General features: G+C 36.6%; 1 protein-coding gene across 5 annotated transcripts in view; it reads right to left on the reverse strand.

Moving 5' to 3' along the window:
- The window catches only part of LOC129258652 (transient receptor potential cation channel subfamily A member 1 homolog), a 59999-nt gene that overhangs the window by 26084 nt on the left and 16852 nt on the right, over window positions 1–17063 (reverse strand). For all 5 annotated transcript variants that reach the window (XM_064098803.1, XM_064098802.1, XM_064098799.1 and 2 more), the window contains 9 exons: window positions 15621–15797; window positions 14213–14422; window positions 12542–12635; window positions 7683–7878; window positions 5874–6057; window positions 4198–4305; window positions 3185–3273; window positions 2136–2282; window positions 1004–1115 (listed from right to left, as the gene is read on the reverse strand). In XM_064098803.1, the coding sequence (XP_063954873.1) occupies window positions 1004–1115; window positions 2136–2282; window positions 3185–3273; window positions 4198–4305; window positions 5874–6057; window positions 7683–7878; window positions 12542–12635; window positions 14213–14422; window positions 15621–15797 (1317 nt within the window). The remainder of the gene's footprint in view (window positions 1–1003; window positions 1116–2135; window positions 2283–3184; window positions 3274–4197; window positions 4306–5873; window positions 6058–7682; window positions 7879–12541; window positions 12636–14212; window positions 14423–15620; window positions 15798–17063) is intronic.

The following is a 17063-nucleotide window of genomic DNA, read 5'->3' on the forward strand; positions in this document are numbered from 1 at the left end:
ACATAATATAATACAAATATATAACATAATCATAGATTTAAGGAACACAATTCTATAAATAAAGTTATCTCAGATGACATTTGTATTGAAAAGTAAAACGGAGGGTCTTGCCGAAAATAAGGAAAGCTTGTACAAACTAGCACAGCAAAGCTTGTACATGTACATCCAACCCTGATTTAATGAACAACCGATGACCCTTTCTTAGGAGCTAAATCCACACTAATGAAATTTGGTGCATATAATTTAGCACAAGAAAGGATCACCAGTCATTTGTAAAGTTTCTGGTAACAAAAGGATGTACAAAAAAGGATGTACATGGCAACAGCATCTCTTATAGGAGGCTTCTATGATAAAGAATACATTGTTGATTGTGTGAAGACCATTGAGTAATTACATGTATATCTGATACAGGAACAAGTATGATATGAATGAACATGCACAGTAAGGATAAACATTAGACAAAATATTATGTTCATTATTATTACTTAATGCATTGCATAATACTAGCACTCTGAATTTGAATTTTGATATACATGTATATCAAAATATTATTAAAGGGCATGAAGACAGAAATGCAAGGGATTGTGCGTGAGCTTGAGAATGGGAGTTTCTAACAATTCCAAAAACTTTCTTTTGAGGATTGTATTAAGGTTCTAATTTAGTAATTTCCACACCAGGGTCCTGCAACACAAAGATTAGTGATTAATCGTACGCTTGATTTTACGATTCATTGTACATTGTAGTCAATAGAATCAATCATAGAAAATTGTTGTACGATCATTGCTAAGTTTTGTGTTACGGGCCCCTGGTGGGAAGCTGTTCGGAAGTTACAAACGACTGGTGATCCTTTCTTGTGCTAAATTATATGCACCAAATTTCATTAGTGTGGATTTAGCTCCTAAGAAAAGATCATCGGTTGTTCATAAAATCAGGGCTGGATGTACAAAAAAGGGTTATTTCAGTGAAGTGCCCATGATTGTAACTAATAGATAGGTTTAAATACCTTAGCTTTGTCTGTTGGATCTACAGGACTGTCATTTTCTAGCAGGGCGTAGGCAGTCTTCACCCAACCCTTGGAGGCTGCACAGTCTAGAGGAGTCCATAACTGCTGATTCCTGTTACGGGATAAAGGTCATTAAAATGAAATATGTGGTCTAGTGGTTCTGACTCGTCCACTTAAATCAGTAGGTCATGATTTGAATCCCAGGAATAACAACATATGCGGTGACTTGTGGTCTAGTGGTTCTGATTAGTGCATGTCAATTAGAAGGTTGTGGGTTCTAATCCCAACTATTATACATACTGTAAAATATGTGGTCTTGTGGTTATGACTCGTGAACTTCAATCACAAGGTCTTGATTCAAATCCCAACCATATTAAAACATGAGGTCTAGTGGCTCTGACTAGTGCCTTTCAATCAGAAGGTCCTGGATTTGAATTCCAGTCATACTGTACATGTATGTGGTCTACTAGTCCTGACCAGTGCCCAATGCCCATCAATCAGAAAGATGTAGGTTCTAATCCAAGCCATGATATGTGTAAAATGTGTGGTCTAGTGATTTGACTAGAGCCAATCACAAAGTCATGGGTCCAAATCCTAGCCAAGACGTTATTTCAGTCACCAAGAAATTTATTCACATTGTGCAGCACTCAACCAAGGTGAGGTAAATGAGAACCTGTCAGGAATTTATTCCTTGACACAGTATAGAAACATGAAAATGAAAAGAAAAAAGATGTATGGAAAAAATAGATCTGTATCATCATCATGTGCCAAAGCTGGGGTACATACATGTATGCAGTTTATACAAATATTTTTGGCTACAAATACAGTAGGTTTATATGTATTATTATAATAACAGTGTTAAGATGATGATGATCATCATCTTCATTATTATTATAATCATAATTTGTATCATTTTCATTTGTATTATCATAATAGTTCATAAATGATGATGAGTGCCTTGAGCGCACTCTACAAAGTGGAAGCAAGTCCTTCATAAGTTGCATTATCATCATCAATTTCAACCTGAAGTACCCCGTTAATATTAACTTCACACTAATATCACTGTCCCTATGAATAACGCTAACATGATCATGCATTGAAAGAATGAACCCTTGCAAGAGGAATGCCTGACCTGGATTCAATATCAGCTCCAGCATCAATGAGAGCTCTGACAGTCTTTGCATGCCCTGCTGTGGCTGCCTTGTGAAGGGGTGTGTTGGAGTTCTCATCCTCATCGTTGATTGTTGATTCCTCTCTCTTCACAAACTCCATCACCACCCTAAAAAAAAAATTGAAAACAATAGATGCAGATGAGTCGAGGTTTGGTAAAAATTTACTCCAGCCAGCGAAGAAAAATCTGCACATCAAGCTACATTAAACTTAAAATATCAACTCAAACCCGACACCGTAATTCCAGTTGCAGATACGATTTCAAATTAGTTCAAACAGAATCCAATAAAATGACTACAAACTGTCTGCGTGTGAATAAATATAATGCGCCAAAGGATTCTGGAAGATATTGACTTGCTGCAGCAAAATAAGCGTGGTATACAGGCCAAATGTCTGGTGTTTTTCCAAGCTATGATTATACGCTATCTCACTTGTGAGTACTTGTGTGTGGCGATCTTCTATGTGATCGTTTTTCAGCTTATATTTTATCATTTTCACAATTTCCAGTTATTTGTACATAACTGTACAAAATATAGATGTACGATGAAAGTGACAATAAACCTTGGTTTTTTTTATACAGACTTTCTCATGAAATCAGTGTTTACTGCAACTATGTTCATTTATCTTTAAAAATACCCTAACCATAATCATTCTCTCGTTATACCAAACAACTAACTCTAACCCACGTCTACCGAGAGAGTAAGACAGGAGCAAGTGGAACAAGTTTAAAGTTGATCTGTCAAATGGTTCTTTACTTATCTTGAGAATGAAAAACGGGACAGACAGACAGACAGATAAACTGAAAACATTAAACCTCCGAACAACCATCAACGGTTGGTGGAGGAATAAAAATAAGCTATTATGTAGAAAAAATGCAGCATGATCAAACCCCCAAAATGCCCTATTTTTAAAGAACACCAACCCTACCACAAGGCAAATCCAAACAAAGGTAACCTAGACGATGCCTTCATCTAATTGCTTTCTTTGATTTACTTTATCATTACAACTTACGATGTATGACCATTAGCAGCTGCGACATGGATTGGCGTTTCCTCATCCTCATTTTTCCAGTCCAACTCAGCTCCATTGTTCAACAGAATCTAAAAAGGGCAAGATCATGGACATGCTACAAAACATCTTACAAGGGATTTTTATTCACATATTTGCTCACAGCCAGGTAGATGATTTTAATAGGTACAGTAACTTGTGAATTTTCACTAAACATCCTTAAAAAATAGAAAATTTCATGATACACTTCATAAATGTGTAAAAGAAAATTTGATTATGATTAATGAGTAGGTGTTCAATAGTTTCAGTAACTTGTGAGTTTTCACCAAAAATCCTTAAAAAAGAACATTTCATGATACACTTCCTGAATGAGTAAAATAAAATTGAATTATGATTAATGAGTAGCTGCATTTTTTTTTGTCCATCAACAAGATATGACGAAAAAGAAAGGGGGATTGGAATGAAAGTGCCATATCTTTCGTCAACATTTTATCTACTATGTACTAACAAGTTTTCATCACTATAATTTACCTCCGATTTGATTGGCCGATTTATTACTCTGCCGAATAAAACATACTTTCATGAAACGTTTCTCAGGGCTCCATAACATGAAGGTTTGCAATCAGTCACAAAATTGCAATGGCCAATCATGATCATAGTGGCATAAGCATTTGTTCAAAATACTGACCAGGAACCTATCATGAGAGTTCTTTCTTATTTGCAATCAATCACAAATTTGTATTGTTGAATTAAATAGTGACTGCCTTGAAAGGGTCACCTTAATATAAAGACCACTAGAATGGATTCCTTTCAATAACTTTTTGCATCAAAACATATATCATAAGAATCTGTCAATAAAGAACATACTCATAGACAATGTACTTTCCTCCATTGAACTGTTTTTAATTGACAGGTTTCACTATTCTGTTATCTCTATCAATATCATGATCGGAAACAATCTAAACATAACAGGTGCAAATGACCTCTGACCTAGGTGCAAATGACCTATGACCTACCCTGACAATTCCCAGGTATCCATTTTCTGCTGCAACGTGGAGGGCCGTGTTGTCATAGCGATCACTGTATTCAAGAATTTTGGATGCCATCTTGTGTTCCAGCAGTGCCTACAGATAAAGATTACACATTAAATATAAGAAATTCAATGCAATAAATCATTGATGCAAGCTTCCATTAATTACCTTATAATCATTCGGTAACAAGAGGTATTATAATTAATGAATTCATTGTTTACATTAGTCAGCCCACCTGTGCGCTTTGAAACACCCGTATAAAGCGCCTTATAGATGTTATTATTATTATAATTATTCATTCAAACAAGACACTAATTCCAATGCTTGTCTTTTGAGGTAGGTAGATGAATAGAATTTTGCTACTTGAAAGTTCAGAATGATCTAAGCATACTTATATCAAAATTTACTGTTCACATACATGCACTAAGCAAATTTTTTTAATGCTTGTAAGAGAAAACAGTACAGACTGTCATAAAGTTAAACCGCAGTTTTCGTGATCATTAAAGAACAAGTCCACCCCAACAAAAACTTGATTTGAATAAAAAGAGAAAAATTCAACAAGCATAACACTGAAAATTTCATCAAAATCGGATGTACATGTAAAATAAGAAAGTTATGACATTTTAAAGTTTCCCTTCATTTCACAAAACAGTAATATGCACATCTCGGTCGGTATGCAAATGAGGGAACTGATGACATCACTCACTCACTATTTCTTTTGCATTTTATTATATGAAATATTTTGATTTTCTCGTCATTGTCATGTGAAATGAAGTTTCATTTCTCCCTGAACACATGGAATTCAATTATTTCAACATTTTGTGCTTCAGGCAAGGAGGTCCTAAACATCAAATTCGTAAAAATTGAAATACTGTTCAAACAATAAAATTCAAACAATAAAAAACAAAAGAAATAGTGAGTGAGTGACATCATCGACTCTCTCACTTGGATGTAACTGGCTCGTTCATATAACTATTTAAAAAATAAGCGAAACTTTGAAATGTCATAACTTTCTTATTTTACATCCGATTTTGATGAAATTTTCAGCATTGTGCTTGTCTGATTTTTCTCTATTGATTCAAATCAACATTTTTCTGAGGTGGACTTGACCTTTAAGAACTTCAGACAGAAGGATGTTCTATGATCAAATGTTCAGATCAAATGTCATAACATTGTTTTTTTCTTTCCAAAATCTGGTTGCACACCAGAAAAAAACAAGACAAAACTAATACATGTACCTTAAAAAAAATCTGATAAAAATGAAAAATCAGATTTACACAATTCTGCCACTGATTTCAACTCAGAAAAAAAATCTGGTAAGAAATACCCTGAGTTTTCTCCAGAAACAAATTTTACGCAACAGGACCACAAAACGTGGGTTTCTATCAGGATAAAGCTTGGAAAACACATACTAAACACTGCAAATAAGTTTGAAGGCAATTTTTCACTCATCTACAGTAGTGTTTTATTTGATTCAGTGTTATATTTTGTGCTTCAGTTTCATGATTTTCGCTGTACTTTTTTGTATATTATTTTCTTTCGCCTGAAAATTGTGATTTCCATGTCATTCTGCAAATGTTGTGTTCTTCCTGAAGCCTGTGAAGTTCTCATTGTTTTATAAGGCAGGAAACTGGGAACTCTAACCTAGCCATTTATCATACCTGAAGAGCTTCTGGCTTGTTTTCCTCAGCAGCCCAGAAGAGTGCAGTCTTGTCATGTTTGTCTATGGCTACTATGTTTGCTCTCTTCCCAAGTAAAATCTTGATGGTGGCACTGTGACCAGAGCTGGCTGCGATCAAGAGAGGGGTGAAGTTATCCTTGTCTCGGGCTTCAATCTTAGCACCTCTGTGATTGATAGAATAATACAAATGTTAAACATAATACTAGATACAGTCCGACCTTTCTTATCCGGACACGTTGGGACCAGCACCAATCCACATAAAAGATTTATCCGGATCTGGGAGACCCAATATTAAATACAAGCAGCTGCCTCTCCAACGGCGGTAGCTACACGTAATCTATTGTAGTGGGCGTACAGACAGTATTCACTGCAGTGTCCGTGCAAATTATAGGCAGTATGTTTACGGAAATGAAATCGATTGATGGCCAAAACTCTTGGATATTTTACCTGCTAAAATGATTGAGGTATACATCGAGCATACCTCAAAAGAAAGAGAATGACTCGATAAAACTAAGTTTTACAATTGAATCATCGCGGCGGGTATCGCAGCTTCGCAATGTCAGCCATTGTTATACTGACTGTAGGCTCAAACATGATAGATGGCGCTGTCAGTATTGAGGCCAAGCGCTAGCTAGCGAGACATGTGTTGTTTTTTCCCCGGGGAAAAAAAAAGAACGTGATCAAATGTTTGCGCTGCGCCCTGATTTACTAGAAAATTATCCTGTCAAAGTTCTTTCGGTGAGATTTTTTCATGAAAAATAATGTGGTTGTAGGTAGACTATATTGGAAAATATATGTATAAATCAAAGTGAGTTTGCGTAGGATTGAGTTTAGATGGAAATCTCATTTCCCCACGTACTAGATTGAATATAAAAAAAATCTCGGCAAGTGTGCATCCGGATAAGGGGAGGCCGGATAAGAGAGGTCGGATTGTATAGCACTTTTCCAGATGGTTTAAAAGGTTTATTTCCAATTCGTCGAATTGCTAACTTGTCTACTATCATTTGGCTTACCATCAGATCGTTCACTATCCACATGGTCTAATTGCCAGTTCGTCCACTCACCATTTCGTCTTATAACCAGTTTGACATATAGCCAGTCCATATACCATTTGATCTAATTGAACTAAGTGTTAATTGTGCAAAATGAATAAAAATGAAATGGATATTAGACCAACTGGTTATTAGACGAAGTGATGATTGGACGGAATGGCATAAGACTAAATGAAAGTAGACCATGTGGTGAGTGGAGGAGTTGACAGGAGGCGAATTGCCAATTTATCGATACAAAACACAACTATTCATACTACATCTTTCCATTCAAGGAATTAATTTTGCCAGATACCCATTCACATCACCTGGGTTGAGTGCATCACAATGTGGATAAATTTTATTGCATCCTGCTTAGATACAGTATTGTATTGCATTATCTGTAATTATAATTTTTTATACATTCTTTTTCAATAGGCACTTTACCTCGTCGGATGACATGCTTTCAAGCAGATGTAGTTGACAGGTGATCATAAAGCACATTAAGGTCTATTTTTCAATTTTTCAAAATATCGTATGCACTGCAAAAGTGACCTGATGTCCAATGTTACATGACTTTTTATTGATGAACATTTTGTAAGTCTTTTTATTGGTTATTTGTCTTCATTTCACTTTGTATTTATAATTCATGTTCATTTTAGTTTATAACTGTGAGACACAATGTTTTCAATAAAATCCTTTTATTTAATATCTTTCATCCATCTATCAAACAGTCAACAAGTGAAAGGGATAAAACCCACCTTTCAAGGAGATGCTCTACAATCTTGTATCTGTTGAAGGAGCACGCTCGATGAAGGGGCGTGGCCCTGTCAGCATTCACGCTGTTCACATGAGCTCCTGTCTGCAGTAACAGCTCTACAATCTTCAGGTTACCAGCAACACAGGCTGCATGGAGCGGGGTACTCCTGTTCTCACGGTGGCAGTTCACATTGGCTCCTGGGATGAAAGAAGAATGGATGATGATGTAAAGTAGGACTTCATTACCATGAAGTGTTGGCGATTTGCATGGTTAGAATGAACCAACTTTAAACTGTTCAGGGACCCGTTTCATAAAGAGTTACAACTGTTGTAACTGTGCCATTATGGCAATACCATAGTAACAGGGCTCAGCAGCCAGTCACAATCAAGGTTACCATGGTAGTTGCCATAATGGCAAAGTTATAACAGTTGCAACTCTTTATGAAACAGGCCCCATGGCTAGAGAGTGACATGATTTTTCTTCAAAGCACAAATCACCTACCACAGTAATCACTGAGGGGGGGGGGGTTCAGCATCACTAGGTATTATATTGTATTCTGCTTGTTGTATGCTAGCAAAAGAGATGCTCAGCTCAATGTGCAATATCCATACCATCGCACACGTACCATCCAAAACGTACCATTGCATGGTTTAATAGGTGATTTTACGCTATGATTAAATTCTTTTGAATTCTTTGAATACATCCCTGTATTCACAAAGTTGGTTAATATCTTGACGACAGCTGAAACTGTCGGGCCAAGAATTGAGTGTGTAGTTCACAATTCTGTTACTTAAAAGAAGAATTGTAAGAGAATTATCTTTATTCATTTGGTTGTTCATAACTCCTGAGATAGATTGCAGAAGAGAAACTATCATTTTTTTTAATGTAAGAAACTACAAGTAGAGTCTGTTTAAATAGACTAGAATATTGTAGGTGTCTCAATTATTAAAGCATTGTTACAACACTCCTGTTCATTGTTTGTGAAAGTAGGCATATTTATTTAGGCAGTGGAATTATCAGCATTTAGAAATGTACAACTAGGAACTGGTAATCTCAAGGAAAAAGGATATTAGGATTTAGGTATGTTGTTTACATTGTTAATTTCACTAAGCCTGTCATTCTAGAAGTGGAACTGTCAAGGAGAATTGAGAACGTTCTTTATATCACATATAGATTTAGAAGTTTCTGGAATATTGAAAATTGATATAAAAGGCTGGGAAATCATTTAGGAACAACAGAATTTAAAATTTCAGAGCCCAGAATTTATCTCTCTGCAGATTGAGTTTACCTCATGTGAAATACAACATTATTCACTTCTGTGGATCTACATGTATTCTCATTTTATCAACTGTTTGCAACTTTTTTTAAAAGAGGAACTCTCAGTTCTCATTCTCATCAACCACCCATTATAGAGTACATTCTTTAACTCATGGATTACTATAAAAATAAACTGTTTATCATCATGAGGCCTGGGACGAATATCAATTTTACCATTCGATTATTTCCTAAAAAAACAATTGAATCATTAGTTTGTTCGTCGGGAGTCACGTCTTCTAAGCCAATAGTTGACCTACGTATGAAAACCTCCCAAAGTATTGTCTGTTCCTCATAAATGAAAGTAAGCCTTTTATTCCCCCCTCTCTTTGATTTCTATTTCAAAAGAAACTATATGAAATAAGATTAAAACTTTCACTTTATTGTTCCAATGAAAAATCTTTCCTAAATCAATGCTTGTATTATGCATCCCTCCAAGTGCAACACCCCTGCATATTAATGAATCAGCCGACAGTCTTGGGTCCAATATACATCTCTGTAAACAACTCATTCATGAAGTATTCTTTGAGACGGACACGCATGTGGTGCCTTTTACTTATGGAAAAATTTCATCCATTGTCCACACCATGCCCCGACCCCCACTTGTGGCACAGCCCACGAAATTAAAAATATTTTGCAAAATTTGTTTCATTAATAGTACCTCTCAAAATTACATTTTTTATCATTTAACCCTAACTAGGCCGGGCTTTTTTGGCTGTTCTGTGGCCGGGGGGGGGTTGATTCAACCCCCCCCTGAGATCTCGGCCGCCGATCGCGTGAGCGCCGCAAAAATTTGCACGCTGGTAGTGTGCGATGTAATCTACAAGGCTGTATGGTAAAATTTTCCAAAATAATGAGATTTTATTTTATAGGAATTAATTATGCTAATTTATGCATAAATCATACTTTTTGCTCTAATTCACTAAATAAAGCTCCTAGAATGCTAATTTTTGGTAAAAATATTCTTTGTAGCATTCTTAACAATGGCAATTGAAAAAAACTTCGGTTTGGAAATCAATTTCTCATGTATTTTATTGTTTTATGAATTTCTTATGTATTTCTTTGTTTTTCAACCTTTTGTTTTTCTTTGTTTTTTTCACCAGATTTATTGCACAACCTTTTTGAAGCATAATTATGCTAAAATCAATTGCTTTCAGCTGTTTAAAGTAGAAATAATCATATCTTTATGAATAAGATGAGAAAACTCAATTTGCATTGACTTTGTACACAAAATCACGTTTTGGAACAATTTTTGGTCTGACATGCACTTACAAAATGTTGCGTAATTTCGGAACCGCGTACCCGGGCGTCGCAAATTTGGTCTCAAAAGATGCGCGAGACTTCAAAGTATAAACTCTGTGAGTGGCGCGGTCAAAAAATTTCGCGCGGCGGAATGATCGCAGAAAATGTTGAGGGGGGGGTTGATTCAACCCCCCCCCGGCCATTTTAGGGTTAAACCTATAACTGGGTCTATTTTGGAAGACTAGTCGACAACTGGAATTGGGTGATGGCGCACGTTGGAATGTTATTTTGATTGTGTGATTGGAGATTGCATTGTTTTGAAATATGAAAAGAATTCTCGTTCCCACCGCTATCTTTCTCTCTCTCTTTCCCTCTCTCTCTCTCTCACACACACACACACACAGATAGGGAGGGGTCAATTTGTTTCTGAAGTCACCTTTCCTATTACCTTTCAATAATGGGAACGCACATGGCTTCTTCTTTATCTCCTAAAGTTTCATTGGCCATCGAATGTCCAATCACATATCGGCTCAAGTCAGCTATTTGTGTGTGTACTTTCTGTTTTAAGCACACAGACATGCAACCATAGAATTATATACACCTATGCATACAACATACATTGTTTATCAAGGGCAAGGCAGGATGGGATTATAATTTTCGGACCTCTTTCAGGTTGGTGTTTAACTGTGAATGTGATACAATCATTGTTCATTTTTGACAAATTACATTTGGTAACATCATTTTTAAACCTGTATTAAGTATTATTGCCGTGGTAGCGCCGTGGTGTAGCGGTTCTGACTCTCGCCTTGTAATCAGAGGGTCATGTGTTCGAATCCCACCATGGTCTAGCATCCTTTGGCAAGGCGTCAATCCACACTTTGCCACTCTCACCGTAGTGCTAATTGGGTAACAACCGTCATTGTGGTTGGTTTAGCAAGTTTGCGCCTAACAGGCTGCTTGAAATGCTATGAATCCAGTGACCGGGAAATAATAATTGTGAGGCGTTCTGAACAGTCGTAGATTGACAAAGCGCTATATAAATGCCAATTATTATTATTATTAAAGGAGAATGAAACCCTTGAAACTAGCTGAATCCATATTAAAGAGAAAAATCAAAGAAACATATTGTTGAAAGTTTGAGGAAGATTGAATGAATAATAAGAAAGTTATGAGCATTTGAATATTGAGATCACTAGTGCCATGTAGATCCTCCCATCGGCAATGCGACCAAGATCTGTGATATCACACACGTACAACTCCCTCATTACTTTAGTACTTATTTCACTTATATTCTCACTTTTATAGAGTCTGTCACAAGGTTAGGTGTTTTCTTTATGAGATGACAAGTACAGAGGTTTCACAACATTATATCATTGATGAATCGTTTGTCATATGATTAGAATGAGCAAAAAGAGATGTTTTGGGGTATATTTTCAGTGTCCGAATGGGAGAGTTGTACGTGTGTGACATCACAGATCTTGGTCGCATTGCCAATGGGAGGATCTCCATAGCATTAGTGATCTCGACATTCAAATGCTCATAACTCTTTTATTGCTAGTCCTATTTTACTCAAAGTTTTGTTGATCTTATTCTTTGATTTTTCTGCTTTCATAAAAGCTAACTTGCTCCAAGAGTTTCATTCTCCTTTAAGTATTTAAAAACAAATGTTATCATTGTTATCTTGTCATTTTGTTACTATTACTTGAGTATTCGAGTTATCCCAAGTGTCGAATCGGGATCTGCCGAACATTCAAACAGTGCAAATTTTGCTTATCGATTAGCGATCGGCGGCAAGCCATTCGAACGATTCGATCAATCGATGTTTATCAAATTTATCTTCACTGATAATTTTAGCTAAATACGGTGACTGTGATCGCCCATCTCATTTCAACATCACGTTCATCATCGCCAGCATTGTGGACTTAAACTTCAGGAATCTTTACCAGCCCATTTTAATAGATTAATAGGACTACCATAAACATATTTTGGAATATTCAGAACTGCCTCTCATAGTCAACAGCGACAGCGATATATATCAAAAAGGATACTTATTTTCTTAATTTCTATTTTAGTACTAATAAGCAACAGATAATTTTTTTCATTGTTATTTGTTACTTGTATCGTATCAATCCCTTTCACAATCGCTTTCATACAGTTTCCTCCATATTTAAATTCACTTTTTACTTTCAAGAAATTTTGGGATACAAGATTATTTTTTTTAATTCAACATAATCAGCTATCCATTCGACCAGAATTTTATTCAAACCAGAGTTTATACTAGAGGCCATAATTTATTTAATTTACCTTTTGAAAGACAGAGTTCCACAATTTCAAAGTATCCACTGTCCACAGAGAGATGAAGGGGTGTACTTCTGTCATTATTCACATCAGTCAACATCTGCAGATAAAAAGTAATACATGTAGGTTTAACTTACAAACGGAATGCCTCTAGATGGCAGTCTCACCTGCATTACATGATTCAATATGGCTTTCTGAATATTACAAAATCCTGTACTTAGCAAATGTCCATTGCAAGTTTACAATTGATACATATATATCAATTTTAAAAGTATCAAATAATAATAATTAATAGCCAATTTTTATATAGCGCTTTCCCAGAACGGTTCAAAGCGCTTTACAGCACATTATTAACCCGATCATATTGGATTCATTTCGATTCCGCACGAAAAGTACACGATTTCCACTCCCTGGGGAGCATTCTTTGCATTCATCATAGCCTCATTATGGCGCTGGCAAATTCAAACATACAATATCTGTCGCATCCTACCGGGTACCCATTTAGCACCTGGGTCGAGAGTGGCAAAGTGTGGATGAATGCCTTGCCAAAGGACGCTAGACCGCGGTGGGATTCGAACACACGACCCTCTGTTTACAAGGCGAGAGTCAGAACTAATACACCCCGGCTCTTCCACACAAAAAAATTAAAATAAATTTGAAATTCTTAAAGCCAAACAGCCATTGAGTGCCAGTTTTAAACTATACACTGTACGTAATTGCAAGACTTATGATTGATTTTAGGACATGAAAATGACTTGATTGATTGCAAGTTTCTTGCAACCCCCATTAGATCATTCCAGGAAGACAGGGTGACTTCCTGCATTATTCTCTATGGTGTAATAAGGAAATCAGACCAAGACCTTGGGAGCATTTCACAAAACAAATAATCAGGGCTTATCACTAATACTATTGTTATAAGCTACCAAAATCATTGCATCTGATTGGCTAAGAGCGGAATTGTCAGTTAAAATGAATGACAGGATGCTCCATGAAAGATTACCCTTTATCTTCTTCCTTTTCAATCTGACTTTATCCCATACTAAAGGCTTACCTAAATACAGTTTACATATACAGCCTTCTTGTATTCAAAACAAATCTTTCATGCAATACATTGAATGGTTAAAAGTGAGAGGAAACTTCAACTCCCTTTGTTCTGTTCAGTAATGTTTATAAAGTAGTATCTATTGATAATGTCATTGCCAACAACATAACACTGCATTCAACTGGTCCTTGGGTATAACTGACAAGTATACTGACATACACCAAAAGAACACCAGATGGCGTTTTCAATCATTTTGATTTCCATTAGCAAAAGCTGACATCCAATCTTGGTAGATTGTTATAGACGTACTTGGTACATGGTCCAAAATTATATGCATATTTTTAATAGCATTTGATTTGGGTTGTAGGAATGCACTCCCATTATGTTTTGATTTCAGAGGAAGATGGAGTATTTCGTTTCGCAAAAGAAATGGTAATTGAGTCATATAAAGTTTTGCATAAATTATTTCTGAAAACAGCCCCAAGGAGGGATAAAATGGCACTGAGATCTACTGTACGTACTCAAGGGAGCATTTCACAAAGCATTATAAGTCAGCAATATTGACTGACAAACATGCTCTTAGCCAATCAGATGCAAGTATTTCAATAGCTTAAAACAGTGCTCTACAGGTTTACCTGCTCAAGAAGCCCCTGTCCCTCTCCTGCTTCAAACAAGAGCTTGACAATGTCCAGATGCCCCTCTGTGCATGCAGCATGCAATGGAGTCCCTGACTCTTCATCAGTGGCTCTCAGCTGTGAACTTTTCTGGATCAACATGGCTGCGATGGTGTCACTGCCATGGGTACAGGCCATGTGGAGCGGGGTCATCATCTGTCCATCGCAGGCCTGTATGTTCACAGTGACAAAAATAACATATTTTCATAATTAAATGTAGTCTATAGACATTACGATTGTATTGCTGCCGTGGGTACGGGCCATGTGCAGTGGTGTCATCATCTGTCTATCACAGGCCTGTACTGTATGTTCACATTGACAAAAAAACTTTTTCATGATTGAATCTTATGCTTGTGCACATACATTTTACAAATTTGTACCTGTAGAATTTTCATTCCTTGAGTGTAACCATATGTAAAGTGTATCTACAGCTCCTACTCTGAGTGGTGTCCCTACTAAAAACTTCATTTTACATTCAACAAATGATGTTGGAAGAAACAGGGGACCAGTTGGGGAAGGAAAGTGTATGTTGGTATGGCATGTGCAGAGGGACGATACTAGAGCATGTTTTGAGAGGGGCTTTTGAATTCAAGGAGGGGACATGGAAGGAGCAAGTAAAAGGAGAAGGAAAGTGGGAGGGATGGTAGGGGTGCACCGAATCATGAAAAGTGGAGGGAGGGGTATACATGTAGGGCAGAAATGAAGTGAATCCAATGTCCCCCGTTCATCTGGGACAATGCCAAATTTAAACATTTGGAAAAGTGACAGACTGAGTGATGTTGATGACTTGAAACATACATGTACATATTGAAGGGAAGGTTTGGAGAATATTTTCATTTTGTACATAAATTGAGCAACATATGCGTACAGCAGGAAAACTGTGATTGCAAAATACCAACTCATTAATTCCCCGGCTCCACTTTTTTTAATATAAAAAGTATAAAACTTGTACACATAGCAAGGCTAAAGTACTCTCTCTCTTTTCCAGAATTATGTTTTGTGTTTGGGATAAAGTACTGGTACATGTATACATATACCTGTAGATTAATATGTGAATGTGAGTATACAGTGTATATTGCTTGATAGATTGTATATCATTGTTTTTTGCTACAGACCCCCCCCCCCCCCCCCCCCCCCGGCTACACTTACACCTAGTCTGCTGTGCAAAACCATTCACTCGAGTAAAGGGTCTGAATTGCAGCCTACTCATGCCTTGTGTACTGAAGGCCCTCTCGCTTACTGAAATGAAACAGCAAGTTTTGTATACATGCTAGTCTTTGTGTGTTTCAATCAGGGTCTGTGCCTGCAGACTAAATTATACCTACTGTACACTACAAAACCACAGAATTCAGAAGCCAAGTTCACTCACATCGACTTGTATAGTCTTGATACTGAGTAGTTCACTGGCTGCTATGTCATTGTCCCTGATGGCTGCCATATGAAGCGGGGTGACACCGTAGATGTCTTTCCTGTTCACATCAGCTCCTTTGGATTCCAGGTAGAGGATAACACTCTCTTGCTGCTCCTCCGTTCCATTGCCAACAGTCTGGTTGATCAAGATAAGGGATGGGGGAGAGAAGTCAGAAAGATAGAGTTACTAGTAGTGAATACGATTCTCTAAAATGCCAATGTAAAATTAACATTATGTGCAATGTACAGTACATATACATGTACATATAATTATCAACAAGACATTCTAACACTTATACACTGTATGTCTGTGTCTATAAAAAAAATAGATGAAATTTTGTAGCAGTTTCATTCAGGGCAATTCTGTCAGAAATGGTAACATTAAAGCAAAATCAAATTCTGAATATACCGAACTTGTGTACATGTACATGCTGATCAAATATCTAACAAATCATGAAACAAATCGGACCAGCAATATTGGCTATGTATGAAAGGGGTACTCCAGGCTGAAAATATAATTTGAACAGATAAAGAAAAACATGGTGACTTTGATCAAAATCAGAGAAGGAATATTTACAAAGTTTATGACATTTTAAAAGGATTTGCATTATTTCAGTAACTGTGATGTATATCCCCACTTGCTCTAATTTTGCATTACATTGAATTATGTTATGTACTCCAAGCGCAAAAGAAATATTGGGTTGAAAGTGAATTGCATTTTAATATATTCATTGCTGGAACCTATTTACATGTACACACATGTATGAAAATATGAAATAATTATGATTTCATTTCAAATAAATAACATATCAAGAAAAAGGAAAGCGGGGATGTGACATCAGCAGGTCACCTATAAATGGATATTCATGACGATGTGTATTGTTTTCAGCCTGGTGTACCCCTTTCATGTGCCAAATCCACACTGGAGATTGCTATAGACACAATGAAAGGAAGAAAAATTACAAAGAACAGTTTTAAAAAAAGGAAACATATCACTTGGCATTGCAGGGGACCTGGGCGTCCTCTATCGGTACAATACCTGCATTTTTAACCTTTTGAGGACTGTATCATGTATGCACATGTACACTGACTGTGTACATGTACATACAGTGTTACATACCTGTACATACCTGTACATGCCCAGCATTATTTTGAGAAATTAGCATGATGTCCAGCATTCTAAAAGGAGCATTTTTCCTGCACAAGTATACATTGAATAAAGGTGATACTTTGGAACTATCATAAAATGCATGGCACTTTGGAATTATTATAAAATGCATGGAATAAATAATCTACTAGTACTATTGACTACGTGTGTACTTGGCAAACGTACAAACATGCACAGGTCTATATCTGCATCATGGGGGGGGGGGGTTCAGGAAGACAAAGATGCAGAGAACAT

This window comes from Lytechinus pictus, chromosome 4, assembly GCF_037042905.1.
Source record: "Lytechinus pictus isolate F3 Inbred chromosome 4, Lp3.0, whole genome shotgun sequence".
NCBI lineage: Eukaryota > Metazoa > Echinodermata > Echinoidea > Temnopleuroida > Toxopneustidae > Lytechinus > Lytechinus pictus.